The sequence below is a fragment of the Triticum urartu genome, chromosome 3 (genome assembly GCF_003073215.2).
Source record: "Triticum urartu cultivar G1812 chromosome 3, Tu2.1, whole genome shotgun sequence".
Classification (NCBI taxonomy): Eukaryota; Viridiplantae; Streptophyta; class Magnoliopsida; order Poales; family Poaceae; genus Triticum; species Triticum urartu.
In genome coordinates, this window is record NC_053024.1 from 619805237 (window position 1) to 619823125 (window position 17889).

The following is a 17889-nucleotide window of genomic DNA, read 5'->3' on the forward strand; positions in this document are numbered from 1 at the left end:
GATTATTGTGATGATACTTATGCTATAAAAATTAGTGATTATATTTATAAAACTTGTTATGGTTATGATTACCCCTTCTCTGAACATTACTCTTTTAATGTGGAAACAATTTATAGTATTCAAGTTTCCTATGATACTCCCACTATTCCAAATAAGAAGAATTTTGCTTATGTGGAGAGTAATAAATCTTATATGCTTGTAGATCATGAGAAGAATTATTTAGGTGCTGGTTATATTGTTGAATTCATTCATGATGCTACTGAAAATTATTATGAGGGAGGAATATATGCATGTAGGAATTGCAATAATATCAAGTTTCCTCTCTATGTGCTTAAAATTTTGAAGTTATGCTTGTTTTACCTTCCTATGCAAGTTGATTATTGTTCCCATAAGTTGTTTGCTCACAAAATCCCTATGCATAGGAAGTGGGTTAGACTTAAATGTGCTAGTCATATTCTTCATGATGCTCTCTTTATGTTACAATTCTTATCTTTTATATGAGCATCATTGAAATCATCGTGCCTAGCTAGGGGCGTTAAACGATAGCGCTTGTTGGGAGGCAACCCAATTTTATTTTTATTCCTTGATTTTTACTCCTGTTTAGTAATAAATAATTCATCTAGCCTCTGTTTATATGTGGTTTTATGTGTTTAATTAGTGTTTGTGCCAAGTAGAACCTCTGGGAAGACTTGGGGAAAGTCTTGTTGATCATGCTGTCAAAAACAGAAACTTTAGCGCTCACGAGAATTGCTGCCATTTTTATTTGGAGAGTGCTATTTAGTTAATTATTTTGGCAGATGATTAATAGATAAATTCCTCAGGTCCAGCAATTTATTTGAGAATTTTATGAGTTCCAGAAGTATACGTTTGATCCAGATTACTACAGACTGTTCTGTTTTTGACAGATTCTGTTTTCGATGTGTTGTTTGCTTATTTTGATGAATCTATGGCTAGTAAAATAGTTTATAAACCATAGAGAAGTTGGAATACAGTAGGTTTAACACCAATATAAATAAAGAATGAGTTCATTACAGTACCTTGAAGTGGTGATTTATTTTCTTATACTAACGGAGCTTACGAGTTTTCTACTTTAAGTTTTGTGTTGTGAAGTTTTCAAGTTTTGGGTAAGGATTAGATGGACTATGGAACAAGGAGTGGTAAGATCCTAAGCTTGGGGACGCCCAAGGCAACCCAAGGTAATATTCACGGACAACCAAGAGCCTAAGCTTGGGGATGCCCCGGAAGGCATCCCCTCCTTCGTCTTTGTTCATCGATAACTTTACTTGGAGCTATATTTTTATTCGCCACATGATATGTGTTTTGCTTGGAGCGTCAATTTATTTTGCTTTGCTTTCTGTTTGAATAGAATACCAAGATCTGAAATTATTAAATGTTAGAGAGTCTTCACATAGTTGCATAATTATTCGACTACTCATTGATCTTCACTTATATCTTTCAGAGTAGTTTGTCATTTGCTCTAGTGCTTCACTTATATCTTTTAGAGCATGGTGGTAGTTTTATTTTGAAGAAATAGATGAACTCTCATGCTTCACTCATATCATTCTGAGAGTCTTAGATAGCATGCTAATTTTCTTAAAATCCTAATATGTTGGGTATTCAAGAATAATAAAACTTTCTTATGAGTGTGTTGAATACTATGAGAAGTTTGATGCTTGATAATTGTTTTGAGATATGAGGATGGTGATATTAGAGTCATGCTAGTTGAGTGGTTATGAATTTGAGAAATACTTGTGTTGAAGTTTGTGATTCCCGTAGCATGCACGTATGGTGAACCGTTATGTGATGAAGTCGGAGCATGATTTATTTATTGATTGTCTTCCTTATGAGTGGCGGTCGGGGACGAGCGATGGTCTTTTCCTACCAACCTATCCCCCTAGGAGCATGCGCGTAGTACTTTGTTTCGATAACTAATAGATTTTTGCAATAAGTATGTGAGTTCTTTATGACTAATGTTGAGTCCATGGATTATACGCACTCTCACCCTTCCACCCTTGCTAGCCTCTCTAGTACCGCGCACCTTGGCCGGTACCATAAACCCACCATTTACCTTCCTCAAAACAGCCACCATACCTACCTATTATGGCATTTCCATAGCCATTCCGAGATATATTGCCATGCAACTTTCCACCATTCCGTTCATCATGACACATTCATCATTGTCGTATTGCTTAGCATGATCATGTAGTTGACATAGTATTTGTGACAAAGCCACTGTTCATGATTCTTTCATACTTGTCACTCTTGATTCATTGCATATCCCGGTACACCGCTGGAGGCATTCATATAGAGTCATACTTTGTTCTAGTATCGAGTTGTATCATTGAGTTGTAAATAAATAGAAGTGTGATGATCATCATTCAATAGAGCATTGTCCCAAAAAACGCCAAATAAAAAAATGAAAGGCCAAAAAAAGGGGGGACAATGCTACTATCCTTTTACCACACTTGTGCTTCAAAGTAGCACCATGATCTTCATGATAGAGAGTCTCCTATGTTGTCACTTTCATATACTAGTGGGAATCTTTCATTATAGAGCTTGGCTTGTATATTCCAATGATGGGCTTCCTCAAAATGCCCTAGGTCTTCGTGAGCAAGCGAGTTGGATGCACACCCACTAGTTTCTTTTGTTGAGCTTTCATATACTTATAGTTCTAGTGCATCCGTTGCATGGCAATCCCTACTCACTCACATTGATATCTATTGATGGGCATCTCCATAGCCCGTTGATACGCCTAGTCGATGTGAGACTATCTTCTCCCCTTTTGTCCTCTCCACAACCACCATTCTATTCCACCTATAGTGCTATGTCCATGGCTCACGCTCATGTATTGCGTGAAGATTGAAAAAGTTTGAGAACATCAAAAGTATGATACAATTACTTGGCTTGTCATCGGGGTTGTGCATGATTTAAATATTTTGTGTGGTGAAGATAGAGCATAGCCAGACTATATGATTTTGTAGGGATAACTTTCCTTGGCCATGTTATTTTGAGAAGACACGATTGCTTAGTTAGCATGCTTGAAGTATTATTATTTCTATGTCAATATGAACTTTTGTCTTGAATCTTATGGATCTGAATATTCATATCACAAGTAAGAAGAATTACATTGAAATTATGCCAACTAGCATCCCACATAAAAAATTATCTTTTTATCATTCACCTACTCGAGGACGAGCAGGAATTAAGCTTGGGGATGCTTGATACGTCTCCAACGTATCTATAATTTTTGATTGCTCCATGCTATATTATCTACTATTTTAGGCAATATTGGGCTTTATTTTCCACTTTTATATTATTTTTGGGACTAACCTATTAACCAGAGGCCCAGACCAAATTTGTTGTTTTATGCCTATTTCAGTGTTTTGAAGAAAAGGAATATCAAACGGAGTCGAAACGGAACGAAATCAATTGGAGAAGTTATTTTTGGAACGAAAGCCACCAGATAGACTTGGACTCCATGTCAGGAGATACGGGAGGTGCTCACGAGGGTGGGGGCGCCCCCCTAGGGCACGCCCCTGCCTCGTGGGGCCCCCGTGGCTCCTCCCACATACTCCCTGCACCCATATATATCGTCGTACCCTAAAACTTCTAGAACACACAATAGATCGGGAGTTCCGCCGCCAGAAGCCTCCGTGGCCACCGAAAACCAGTCTAGACCCGTTCCGGCACCTTGCTGGAGGGGGCAATCCTTCTCCGGTGGCCATCTTCATTATCCCGGTGCTCTCGATGATGAGGAGTGAGTAGTTCTCACTCGGGGCTGATTGTATGTACCAGTAGCTATGTGTTTGATCTCTCTCCCTCTCGTGTTCTTGAGGTGATACGATCTTGATGTATCGCGAGCTTTGCTATTATAGTTGGATCCTATGTTGCTCCTCCCCCTCTTCTCTCTTGTAATGAATTGAGTTTCCCCTTTGGAGTTATCTTATCGGATTGAGTCTTTAAAGACTTGAGAACACTTGATGTATGTCTTGCCGTGGATATCTGTGGTGACAATGGGATATCACGTGATTCACTTGATGTATGTTTTGGTGATCAACTTGCGGGTTCCGCCCATGAACCTATGCATAGGGGTTGGCACACGTTTTCGTCGTGATTCTCCGGTAGAACTTTGGGGCACTCTTTGAGGTCCTTTGTGTTGGTTGAATAGATGAATCTGAGATTGTATGATGCATATCGTATAATCATACCCACAGATACTTGAGGTGACATTGGAGTATCTAGGTGACATTAGGGTTTTGGTTGATTTGTGTCTTAAGGTGTTATTCTAGTACGAACTCTAGGGCTGTTTGTGACATTTATAGGAATAGCCCAACGGATTGATTGGAAAGAATAACTTTGAGGTGGTTTCGTACCCTGCCATAATATCTTCGTTCATTCTCCGCTATTAGTGACTTTGGAGTGACTCTTTGTTGCATGTTGAGGGATAGTTATGTGATCCAATTATGTTATTATTGTTGAGGGAACTTGCACTAGCGAAAGTATGAACCCTAGGCCTTGTTTACTATCATTGCAATACTGTTTACGCTCGCTTTTACCATTAGTTACCTTGCTGTTTTTATAATTTCAGATTACAAATACCCATATCTACTATCCATATACCACTTGTATTACCATCTCTTCGACGAACTAGTGCACCTATACAATTTACCGTTGTATTGCGTGTGTTGGGGACACAAGAGACTCTTTGTTATTTGGTTGCAGGGTTGCTTGAGAGAGACCATCTTCATCCTACGCCTCCTACAGATTGATAAACCTTAGGTCATCCAGTTGAGGGAAATTTGCTACTGTCCTACAAACCTCTGCACTTGGAGGCCCAACAACGTCTACAAGAAGAAGGTTGTGTAGTAGACATCATCTCTCTATTCGCATGGGACTGCGATGATTCCGCCGCTTCCCGACATCTTGAGGACATTGTAGCCATGATGGGTCACCGCCATGAACTTGGCCAGGGCTGGATACCCAAGGATGGCGTTGTATGGCAGGTGGATGTAGGCGACGTCGAAGTCGATGAGTTCGGTGCGGTAGTTGTTGCATTCTCCGAAGGTAACGGGGAGGCGGACCTGCCTGATCGGGGTAGTAGAGCCGCCGGTCACTCCTGAGAAAGGTTTGGTAGGCTGAAGCTGGTCATATGGCACTTGGAGGTTGTCGAACGTGTCAACGGACAGGACATTGAGCCCTGCGCCGCCGTCGATGAGGGTCTTGGTAACTTGGACGTTGCCGATGACTGGTGAACAGAGCATTGGGAGGACGCCTGCAGTAGCCGCGCACTTGAGCTGATCTGCCGAATTGAACGTGATGGGGCACCTGGACCATCTGAGCGGGCGTGTGGCCTCGAGCTTGGGGAGAACTGCATTCACTTCACGGGCAAATTGTTTGAAGATACGCTGTGAGGCTGGGGCTTGAGCTCCACCCACGATGCAGGCGATAGCGCGTGGCTCCTGGAAGCCCCCAACCCCCTCGTCTTGATGGTGGTTGCCATTCCTTCTGGGTGGTGGCGGTAATGGAGGAAGGCCAACGTTGCCTTGAGGACGAGCCTCACGAGGCTGGTCCCTCCAGGCGCCCTCGCGAGACTGATCCTGCCAGCGGTCCTCACAAGGCCGGTCGTGCCACTCCTGGCGCGGGCCACGGTCGTCCTAGCGTCCGCCACCACGTCCTCCTCCTCGGCCATAGCCCCGGTCGCTGCGCTCGGGGCGTTGACCGAAGCGCCCTTCTCGAATGGCTCTGAGCTTTTGACAGTCGCTGGTTGTGGGTATGCAGGTTATGGAAGGCGCAGAACGGTCAGCTGCCCTTGGATGACTCGGGATGGTCTCTGCCGCGCTTGGTGTCTGGCTCCGCCGCGAGCACGGCTGCTCCCTTGTGCTTCACGTCCTTGGCCTTGGTCTTCTTCTCCTCTGGGTCCACAGCAGGGAGCTCGAGGAGGGAGAGGCGCCCCTCCTCGGCTCTTGCACACTTGGTCATGATGTTGAACAGCCCCAAGGTCGTGCACAACTCCTCATGGATGGTGAGCTCCTCCTTCATCTTGACGTTGCGGACGCCGTCGGAGAACAATGAGATGATGGCCTCGTCGATCACCTTGGGGATTTTGATTCGCGCGCTGTTGAAGCGCTGAATGTACTTCTGCAGGGTCTCTCCTGGTTGTTGCTTAATGGGCGCAGGTTACCCGCGACCGGGGGGCGGTCGCGAGTGCCCTGGAAGTTGGCGATGAAGCGGTTGCGCATCTCGTCCCAGGAGGAAATCGAGCCTGGAGGCAGGTTTAGGAGCTAGGAGCGGGGGCCATCCTTGAGAGCCATGGGAAACCAGATCACCATGACTTTCTCGTCGCCATTGGCTGCCTCGATGCTCAGCTCGTAGAGCTGCAGGAACTCCGCGGGGTCGGGGGCGCCGTTGTAGCGAGGAGGCAGATCTGGCTTGAACTTGCCCGGCCAGGCGACGCTACGCAGCTCGGGGGTGAAGGCGCGGCAGCCGACTGATGCGTCTCCAACGTATCTATAATTTTTTATTGCTCCATGCTATATTATCTTCTGTTTTGGACATTATTGGGCTTTATTATCCACTTTTATATTATTTTTGGGACTAACCTATTAACCGGAGGCCCAGCCCAGAATTGCTGTTTTTGCCTATTTTAGGGTTTCGAAGAAAAGGAATATCAAACAGAGTCCAAACGGAATGAAACCTTCGGGAACGTGATTTTTGGAACGAACAAGATCCAAGAGACTTGGACCCTACGTCAAGCAACCAACAGGGAGGCCACGAGGTAGGGGTGCGCCTACCCCCCCCCCCCCAGGCGCGCCCTCCACCCTCATGGGCCCCATGTTGCTCCACCGACGTACTTCTTCCTCCTATATATACCTACATACCCCCAAATGATTAGATACGGAGCCAAAACTCTAATTCCACCGCCGTAACTTTTTGTATCCACGAGATCCCATCTTGGGGCCTGTTCCGAAGCTCCACCGGAGGGGGCATCGATCACGGAGGGCTTCTACATCAACACCATAGCATCTCCGATGAAGTGTGAGTAGTTTACCTCAGACCTTCGGGTCCATAGTGTTGGGGAACGTAGTAATTTCAAAATTTTCCTACGCACACACAAGATCATGTGATGCATAGCAACAAGAGGGGGGAGTGTGATCTACATACCTAGTAGATCGACAACGGAAGCGTTTGGTTGATGTAGTCGTACGTCTTCACGGCCCGACCGATCAAGCACCAAAACTACGGCACCTCCGAGTTTTAGCACACGTTCAGCTCGATGACGATCCCCGGACTCCGATCCAACAAAGTGTCGGGGAAGAGTTCCGTCAGCATGACGGCGTGGTGACGATCTTGATGTACTACTGCAGCAGGGCTTCGCCTAAACTCCGCTACAATATTATCGAGGACTATGGTGGCTGGCGGCGCCGCACACGGCTAAGGAAAAAATCACGTGGATCAACTTGTGTCCTTCTGGGGTGCCCCTGCCTCCGTATATAAAGGACTAAAGGGGGGAGGCTGGCCGGCCAAGGAGGGCGCGCCAGGAGAGTCCTACTCCCTCTGGGAGTAGGATTCCCCCCCCCCCCAATCCTAGTTGGAATAGGATTCGCGGAGGGGGGAAAAGAGAGAGAGGGGTCGGCCCCCTCTCCTTGTCCTATTCGGACCAAGGGAGGGGAGGGGCGCGTGGCCCATGAGGGGCTGCCTCTTCTCTTTTCCACTAAGGCCCATCATGGCCCATATAGCTCCCGGGGGGTTCCGGTAACCTCACGGTACACCGGAAAAATCCCGATTTCACCCGGAACACTTCCGATATCCAAACATAGGCTTCCAATATATCAATCTTTATGTCTCAATCATTTCGAGACTCCTCGTCATGTCCGTGATCACATCCGGGACTCCGAACAACCTTCGGTACATCAAAATGCATAAACTCATAATACAACTGTCATCGTAACCTTAAGCGTGCGGACCCTACGGGTTCGAGAACAATGTAGACATGACCGAGACACGTCTCCGGTCAATAACCAATAGCGGGACCTGGATGCCCATATTGGCTCCTACATATTCTACCAAGATCTTTATCGGTCAGACCGCATAACAACATACGTCGTTCCCTTTGTCATCGGTATGTTACTTGCCCGAGATTCGATCGTCGGTATTCCAATACCTAGTTCAATCTCGTTGTCGGCAAGTCTCTTTACTCGTTCTGTAATACATCATCCCGCAACTAACTTATTAGTTGCAATGCTTGCAAGGCTTAAGTGATGTGCATTACCGAGAGGGCCTAGAGATACCTCTCCGACAATCGGAGTGACAAAACCTAATCTCGAAATACGCCAACCCAACATGTACCTTTGGAGACACCTGTGGTACTCCTTTATAATCACCCAGTTACGTTGTGACGTTTGGTAGCACCCAAAGTGTTCCTCCAGTAAACGGGAGTTGCATAATCTCATAGTTATAGGAACATGTATAAGTCATGAAGAAAGCAATATCAACATATTAAACGATCGGGTGCTAAGCTAATGAAATATGGGTCATGTCAATCAGATCATTCACTAATGATGTGATCCCGTTAATCAAATAACAACTCATTGTCATGGTTAGGAAACATAACCATCTTTGATTAACGAGCTAGTCAAGTAGAGGCATACTAGTGACACTCTGTTTGTCTATGTATTCACACATGTATTATGTTTCCGGTTAATACAATTCTAGCATGAATAATAAACATTTATCATGATATAAGGAAATAAATAATAACTTTATTATTGCCTCTAGGGCATATTTCCTTCAGTCTCCCACTTGCACTAGAGTCAATAATATCTAGATTACACAGTAATGATTCTCACACCCATGGAGCCTTGGTGCTGATCATGTTTTGCTCGTGGAAGAGGCTTAGTCAACGGGTCTGCAACATTCAGATCCGTATGTATCTTGCAAATCTCTATGTCTCCCACCTGGACTAGATCCCGGATGGAATTGAAGCGTCTCTTGATGTGCTTGGTTCTCTTGTGAAATCTGGATTCCTTTGCCAAGGCAATTGCACCAGTATTGTCACAAAAGATTTTCATTGGACCCGATGCACTAGGTATGACACCTAGATCGGATATGAACTCCTTCATCCAGACTCCTTCATTTGCTGCTTCCGAAGCAGCTATGTACTCCGCTTCACATGTAGATCCCGCTACAACGCTTTGTTTAGAACTACACCAACTTACAGCCCCACCGTTTAATGTAAACACGTATCCGGTTTGCGATTTAGAATCGTCTGGATCAGTGTCAAAGCTTGCATCAACGTAACCTTTTACGATGAGCTCTTTGTCACCTCCATATACGAGAAGCATATCCTTAGTCCTTTTCAGGTATTTCAGGATGTTCTTGACCGCTGTCCAGTGATCCACTCCTGGATTACTTTGGTACCTCCCTGCTAGACTTATAGCAAGGCACACATCAGGTCTGGTACACAGCATTGCATACATGATAGATCCTATGGCTGATGCATAGGAAACATCTTTCATATTCTCTCTATCTTCTGCAGTGGTCGGGCATTGAGTCTTACTCAACTTCACACCTTGTAAAACAGGCAAGAACCCTTTCTTTGCTTGATCCATTTTGAACTTCTTCAAAATTTTGTCAAGGTATGTGGTTTGTGAAAGTCCAATTAAGCGTCTTGATCTATCTCTATAGATCTTAATGCCTAATATGTAAGCAGCCTCACCGAGGTCTTTCATTGAAAAACTCTTATTCAAGTATCCTTTTATGCTATCCAGAAATTCTACATCATTTCCAATTAGTAATATGTCATCCACATATAATATCAGAAATGCTACAGAGCTCCCACTCACTTTCTTGTAAATACAGGCTTCTCCAAAATTCTGTATAAAACAAAATGCTTTGATCACACTATCAAAACGTTTATTCCAACTCCGAGAGGCTTGCACCAGTCCATAAATGGATCGCTGGAGCTTGCACACTTTGTTAGCTCCCTTTGGATCGACAAAACCTTCTGGTTGCATCATATACAACTCTTCTTCCAGAAATCCATTCAGGAATGCAGTTTTGACATCCATCTACCAAATTTCATAATCATAAAATGCGGCAATTGCTAACATGATTCTGACAGACTTAAGCATCGCTACGGGTGAGAAGGTTTCATCGTAGTCAATCCCTTGAACTTGCCGAAAACCTTTTGCGACAAGTCGAGCTTTGTAGACAGTAATATTACCATCAGCGTCAGTCTTCTTCTTGAAGATCCATTTATTTTCAATTGCTCGCCGATCATCGGGCAAGTCAACCAAAGTCCATACTTTGTTCTCATACATGGATCCCATCTCAGATTTCAAGGCTTCAAGCCACTTTGCGGAATCTGGGCTCACCATCGCTTCTTCATAGTTCGTAGGTTCATCATGATCTAGTAGCATGACTTCCAGAACGGGATTACCGTACCACTCTGGTGCGGATCTTACTATGGTTGATCTACGAGGTTCAGTAGTATCTTGTTCTGAAGTTTCATGATCATCATCATTAGCTTCCTCACTAACTGGTGTAGGTGTCACAGAAACAGTTTTCTGTGATGTACTACTTTCCAATAAGGGAGTAGGTACAGTTACCTCGTCAAGTTCTACTTTCCTCCCACTCACTTCTTTCGAGAGAAACTCCTTCTCTAGAAAGTTTCCGAATTTGGCAACAAAAGTCTTGCCTTCGGATCTGTGATAGAAGGTGTATCCAATAGTCTCCTTTGGATATCCTATGAAGACACATTTCTCCGATTTGGGTTCGAGCTTATCAGGTTGAAGCTTTTTCACATAAGCATCGCAGCCCCAAACTTTCAGAAATGACAAATTTGGTTTCTTGCCAAACCATAGTTCATAAGGCGTCGTCTCAACGGATTTTGATGGTGCCCTATTTAACGTGAATGCGGCCGTCTCTAGAGCGTACCCCCAAAACGATAGCGGTAAATCAGTAAGAGACATCATAGATCGCACCATATCTAGTAAAGTACGATTACGACGTTCGGACACACCATTACGCTGTGGTGTTCCGGGTGGCGTGAGTTGCGAAACTATTCCACAATTTTTCAAATGTACACCAAACTCGTAACTCAAATATTCTCCTCCACGATCATATCATAGAAACTTTATTTTCTTGTTACGATGATTTTCAACTTCACTCTGAAATTCCTTGAACTTTTCAAATGTTTCAGACTTATGTTTCATTAAGTAGATATACCCATATCTGCTTAAATCATCTGTGAAGGTGAGAAAATAACGATATCCGCCACGAGCCTCAATATTCATCGGGCCACATACATCTGTATGTATGATTTCCAACAAATCTGTTGCTCTCTCCATAGTACCGGAGAACGGCGTTTTAGTCATCTTGCCCATGAGGCACGGTTCGCAAGTACCAAGTGATTCATAATCAAGTGGTTCCAAAAAGTCCATCAGTATGGAGTTTCTTCATGCGCTTTACACCGATATGACCTAAACGGCAGTGCCACAAATAAGTTGCACTATCATTATCAACTCTGCATCTTTTGGCTTCAACATTATGAATATGTGTGTTACTACTATCGAGATTCAACAAGAATAGACCACTCTTCAAGGGTGCATGACCATAAAAGATATTACTCATATAAATAGAACAACCATTATTCTCTGATTTAAATGAATAACCGTCTCGCATCAAACAAGATCCATTAATAATGTTCATGCTTAACGCTGGCACCAAATAACAATTTATTTAGGTTCAACACTAATCCCGAAAGTATAGGGAGTGTGCGATGATGATCATATCAATCTTGGAACCACTTCCAACACACATCATCACTTCACCCTTAACTAGTCTCTATGATTCTGCAACTCACTTCGAAGTCCAACCACTCGACGGCCAGGAGACCTAAAGTCACTCCGCACGCTAACGTCGGTCATTAAGTAGCTTTTATGGTCATCATAGCACTTTATTAGGGGCGTTACCAGTAACGCCCGACCTTAATGTATTTGAAACCCTGCATAACTGAGGGCCGGAGGGGTCTGGCGAACTCTATATAAGCCACCCCCTCCTCAGTGTAAAGGGTTCGCACCCCTGTAATTCATACACACATAATCCAGTCGACCGCCTCCGGGCTCCGAGACGTAGGGCTATTACTTCCTCCGAGAAGGGCCTGAACTCGTAAACCTCGTGTGCTTACAACTACTCCATAGCTAAGATCTTGCCTCTCCATACCTACCCCCCTACATTACTGTCAGACTTAGAACCGACACCCGGGGGGGGCGCCCCCACCCTCGTGCTCTCTTTGACTCCTTGGAGTAGGGTCCAAGTCTCCTGGATCACGTTCGGTGAGAAAATCACGTTCCCGAAGATTTTATTCCGTTTGGACTCCGTTTGATATTCTGTTTCTCTCCGAAACACTGAAATAGGCAAAAAAACAGCAATTCTGGGCTGGGCCTCCGGTTAATAGGTTAGTCCCAAAAATAATATAAAAGTGGAAAATAAAGCCCAATATAGTCCAAAACAGTAGATAATATAGCATGGAGCAATCAAAAATTATAGATACGTTGGAGACGTATCACTGTGCCCAGACCCCTGCGCCATAGGATTTAGACCGGCGTGCTGACCTCTCTATTGTGCCGGTAGGGCTATGCCTGTTTTCTGCCAATGGCCAGCGCGCACTAGGGTTTAATAGTGTGTCACGGATACAACGTCGTTTTTCGCTGATCAAATCGTCGATGCGGTGAGGGGCGAGGGGAACCCTAGTCTTCCTCACGCGCCGGCTCGCGTCTCCTACGCCGCTCGCCACTGGCTAGCACGGGGCTGGCGCTGCGCTCTGTCCGTCGCCGGCCGGCCGGGAAGCCATCGCATACCGCAGCGCATCCTCTTTACTTCCCCTTTTCTTGCCATTCTAAAAACCCGCCTCCTGTTACTGTTACAGAGAGACTCGCGAGTGACAGCGCGTTAGGACCGCGGTGATCACGCTCCGTCGTATCTACTTTTCCAAATACTTTTGCCCTTGTTTTGGACTCTAACTTGTATGATTTGAATGGAACTAACCCAGACTGACGCTGTTTTCAGCAGAATTGCCATGGTGTTGTTTTATGTGTAGAAAACAAATATTCTCGGAATGACCTGAAACTCCACGGAACATCTTAGAAAAAATAATAAAAAATCCTCGCCAAAGATGAAGACCAGGGGGCACACACCCTTCTCACGAGGGTGGGGGGCGCCCCCCCTAGGGCGCGCCCTTACCTCGTGAGCCCCCTGGATGCCCTCCGACGCCAACTCCAACTCTATATATTTGCTTTCGGAGAGAAAATCAGAGAGAAGAAATCATCGCGTTTTACGATACGGAGCCGCCGCCAAGCCCTAAAACCTCTCGGGAGGGCTGATCTGGAGTCCGTTCGGGGCTCCGGAGAGGGGGATTCGTCGCCGTCGTCATCATCAACCATCCTCCATCACCAATTTCATGATGCTCACCGCCGTGCGTGAGTAATTCCATCGTAGGCTTGCTGGACGGTGATGGGTTGGATGAGATTTATCATGTAATCGAGTTAGTTTTGTTAGGGTTTGATCCCTAGTATCCACTATGTTCTGAGATTGATGTTGCTATGACTTTGCTATGCTTAATGCTTGTCACTAGGGCCCGAGTGCCATGATTTCAGATCTGAACCTATTATGTTTTCATGAATATATGTGAGTTCTTGATCCTATCTTGCAAGTCTATAGTCACCTACTATGTGTTATGATCCGGCAACCCCGAAGTGACAATAATCGGGACCACTCCCGGTGATGACCATAGTTTGAGGAGTTCATGTATTCACTATGTGTTAATGCTTTGTTCCGGTTCTCTATTAAAAGGAGGCCTTAATATCCCTTAGTTTCCAATAGGACCCCGCTGCCACGGGAGGGTAGGACAAAAGATGTCATGCAAGTTCTTTTCCATAAGCACGTATGACTATATACGGAATACATGCCTACATTACATTGATGAATTGGAGCTACTTCTGTGTCACCCTATGTTATGACTGGTACATGATGAACCGCATCCGGCATAATTATCCATCACTGATCCGGTGCCTACGAGTTTTCCATATACTGGTTCTCGCTTATTTACTTTCCCGCTACTACTGTTACAATCACTACAAAATACCAAAAACATTACTTTTGCTGTCTTTACTTTTGTTGCCGCTACCGCCACTATCATATTACTTTGCTACTAAACACTTTGCTGCTGATACTAAGTTTCCAGGTGTGGTTGAATCTACAACTCAACTGCTAATACTTGAGAATATTCTTTGGCTCCCCTTGTGTCGAATCAATAAATTTGGGTTGAATACTCTACCTTCGAAAGCTGTTGCGATCGCCTATACGTGGGCTTATAGACGACAATGGAGGAGAAAGAGCTTCGAGGCCGCCGGCGACGGCGTCGCGCGAGCACCATTTCTTCTCTTTTCTTCCTTAGACAGAGAGAGATGCGAGGTCGAGCCCGCTCCCCTCGCGCCACCTTTGACAGAGAGAGAGACAACTCATCCTGCTCTGCTCCCCTTCGACGACGGTGGCGCTGTTGCCTCCCCTTCGCCGGTGACGCGTTTCCCTTAGCGGAAGCGCGCCGCCGTCGAACGGCATGGCTGCTGTGCTCTTTGCCCCTTTCGGGGTAGGTTCTTCGTCCCTGTCGCCCCGGCTTGCCGATGCGCGACGGGATCGGAGAGGAACAGGCGCGGCCTTGTGGCGGCGCACTTTGCCGGCGAAGGCCCGAGGCCCTTCTCCGGTGAAAACTTTGTTCTTTTGTTTGATTTTCTCTGCCCTTCTAGGGTTCTTTGGGGAAGGATGATACTTTTGCTTTGAATTCTTTCTACCGAAAAAGATCTAACCCGATCTGGCTGATACCATTGATAGATTGCTTTGGATCGGATAGGTTAGATCATTCTGGTACACCTACCTTCTGCTGCTGCAGACGAACTCGATCCAGCGCCGGCCTGAAGTAGGGGCCGGTGATGGCAGAGAGATGGCGGCAGTGGTGGAGCTTCCCGTGAGCGCCACGCTAACCCTAGATCAGAAGGGAGTGTCGGTAGGGATTATGGCAGCGATTAACCTCGTAAGTCATGCCCCGGCCCCCACCTCTATTTATATAGCGCGGGTCACAGGGACCCACCAACCATGGTTTGGTTGGGCGCCCCCGATCAGGACGCGAGTCAAGGGACCGTTCGACCCGTTGGGTTCGAACGGGATAGAGATCAACCTAACAGCCGCCTCATCAGACGAGCAGATGGACGGGGTGGCTGAGCAGCGATCGGCGGGTGGCTTCTTCTCTCCTGCTCGAACGGCAGCTGGTTGCGTGTTCGATCGGGTCACGAGGGGGCCAAGTGTTGGGCTGGGCGCGCCTACGCCCCTAGCCACTTCTGAAATTTTCTACTCTCTTTGTTCACTTTTATAAGACGCTCTGGACATTTCAGACAGCTTGTAAAACAGCTTATTTTCAGTTGTCTGAAACGACTTATAAAAATGAACAGAAGGAGTAGCATATAGGCTTAATTTTTTTCCCCACGCCCTGGTAGCCTGGGCCCAGCTACGCCTTCGCCGGCAAGGTTCGGATCTGTTGAGGCCAGGCAGCAGCGAAAAGAGAGGATGGGGCACCTCACACCACCGCCGCCGGTAAAGATGAGATCCGTTGAGCCGAAAGGGCGGACGCCACCTTCCACGTAAGATCTTGCTCTTGGTCCTTAATCATTTCCTGTTTGTAATTTGTCGAAATCGAATTGTTTTGTCTGTTGACGGTGATTCGTAGCTAAATTTCAGTCCGATTTCTCGCGGCAAGGTTCCAGGTCACATCACGCCATGATAGTCCTCATATCTTGAGAATGCTGGACCTCTTACCATCGCTGTCTTGGTCTTCTTCTATTTCTTGCTCGGATTGAGATCGGATGTTGCCCCAACTTCAAATGCAGTGGTGCCCTTCAATTCATACTCCATTCCGGTCGGATCTTCATTGTCATTGATCATATTCGACATGAACGCCTCCTACGTAATCATGGTTTGCAAGCATTGGTCATGTGCGAAATGAACTAGTGGTCTATGCACAAATTTGATCGGACAGGAGCAAAAAAAATGTACCGACTCTTGTTCGGTCATTCCATCGAACATGTCGAGCGCAGCCTGAGTGCCGCTGGTGCCCGTGCTCATCCGCGCCCGAACGAGCTGCGGCGAGTCACATACGTCCATTGTCAGGTTATGCGTCGGCGAAAAGCTGTCCGGAATAGCCTAGCCGACCGTTGAATCCTCCTCTGTCTCAACGGCGTCAGACGACGTAATCCACGTCGACGCTCGGATGGAAAGGGTGTGGGGTGCCGGGCACGGCGGGGGAGACAGCTGCTCGACCATGTCTGAACCTCCCTGCGCCGCCGCCGCCTCCCTCTCTCGGCTGCCGCCGCCGCCGTATCTTCTGGGCGACGTTCTCCGCCTTGCAAGACGGAGCCGAGGAAGGGACGGCTACGGATGAGGCAGACTGCGTCTCCATCGCGACGGTTGAGGTCGAGCTGGATGACATCTACGGCGGCGGGTCGGGGCCGATGGTGAGGATGGGAGGGGTGAGGGTGGCGGACGATGAGAGCTCTGGCGCGGGAAAGGTTGAAGGGTAGCGGGAGGATGAGGAAGGGTTTGATGAATTTAGTGTAATTTGCGGCGGGGTCGAGCTGCCTCATGCTGCCCAGACGCCTCATGTCCGTCCCATATTTGGTTGGATACAAGGGAAGACAATAAGCCTGGTCATTTGAGGCTCATTTAAGGCGTTTGTCTAGATTGAAATTTCCCGACCAGATAGAGTATGAGGCGGCTTTGACGCGCCTGCAGACGCTCTAACATCTAACATACAATCATTCTTGTACTCATCGACCGAGCCTTCCCACTGCAGGGTTCCCAATCCTTATTGGAACACCGACCATGTTATGGCCTGGAGGCATTTCCGTTTGCCTACACCAGTCTACGTCAGAGTGGATCGTTCAGGAGTGTATCACTCATATCCAGAGCTGCCAGGTCGGCCGTTCCAGAGTTTTGATGCAATTGCAAGTGCTCTCCATACCTATGCTCGTGACAGTAGCACTGACACGTAATGTTCTGAGCTCTCTTTCTTTTTCGCTCTCAAAAAAAAAGAGAATCTCTTACCTTCTCTGAAGAACGTAACATCTATTAATCGTATGCTCTGTCTGATCTAAAATTAGGTCCAAGGAAACAAAAAAGGAGCGTCTTATACGTGAATCTCTTGAGTGGTCAGATGGTACGAGGAAGGTCGCCACAAGTTTGAAAATAGCCGAGAGGGAAACGGAGAATGTGCACAGACTGGTTGAAGCTTTACTGGACAAGAAGCACGACGATGAGGTTCGTTCTCTCTCCACCCCGCTCGCCCTCACTCAGTCCCACTACCAGGATTACCGTATTTTATTGCTGATGCTTTGTTTTTTTTTTCAAGAACATGCAAGAGCGCTGCATGTCTTTTCCATTAAGATAGAAGGAGAGGAACCGAGACAGAGGATCATTACAAGGTAATTCCGCCTAGGGGCCAACTACTGCAAGTACTAGTGAACCTGAAAAGGGGATCCACCTACAACCCTAGCGCTAATCCAAAGCCGGAGCTCCGCCCTAATGAGCTCTACCGTGGCGGCGGCCGAAGAGACCTTGCGTTCGAAGACGCGGCTGTTACGCTCGAGCCAGATGAAGCGTAAAGTGGCGAGGGTAGTGGTGTTGAGATGTCTTCGTTGGCTCGCCGGTGCGGTCTCCACCATGTTGGGCCACCATTCTACTAGCGGCTTTGTACCGTCCGGGGTGAATCTGTGCAGCCTCAGCGGGAGTAGAACGCGGTACCAGACCTCGCGCGCGAACACGCAGCCCAGGAGCATGTGGTTG

General features: G+C 46.6%; 1 protein-coding gene across 1 annotated transcript in view; it reads left to right on the forward strand.

The window, feature by feature from the left end:
- LOC125547033 (protein NRT1/ PTR FAMILY 5.16-like) overlaps positions 1–17494 on the forward strand; it is a 21856-nt gene extending 4362 nt beyond the window's left edge. Inside the window, exons 4-6 of the mRNA XM_048711076.1 lie at positions 16327–16624; positions 17208–17364; positions 17456–17494. Of these exons, the coding sequence (XP_048567033.1) occupies positions 16327–16624; positions 17208–17364; positions 17456–17494 (494 nt within the window). The remainder of the gene's footprint in view (positions 1–16326; positions 16625–17207; positions 17365–17455) is intronic.
- Positions 17495–17889: the final 395 nt, after the last annotated feature.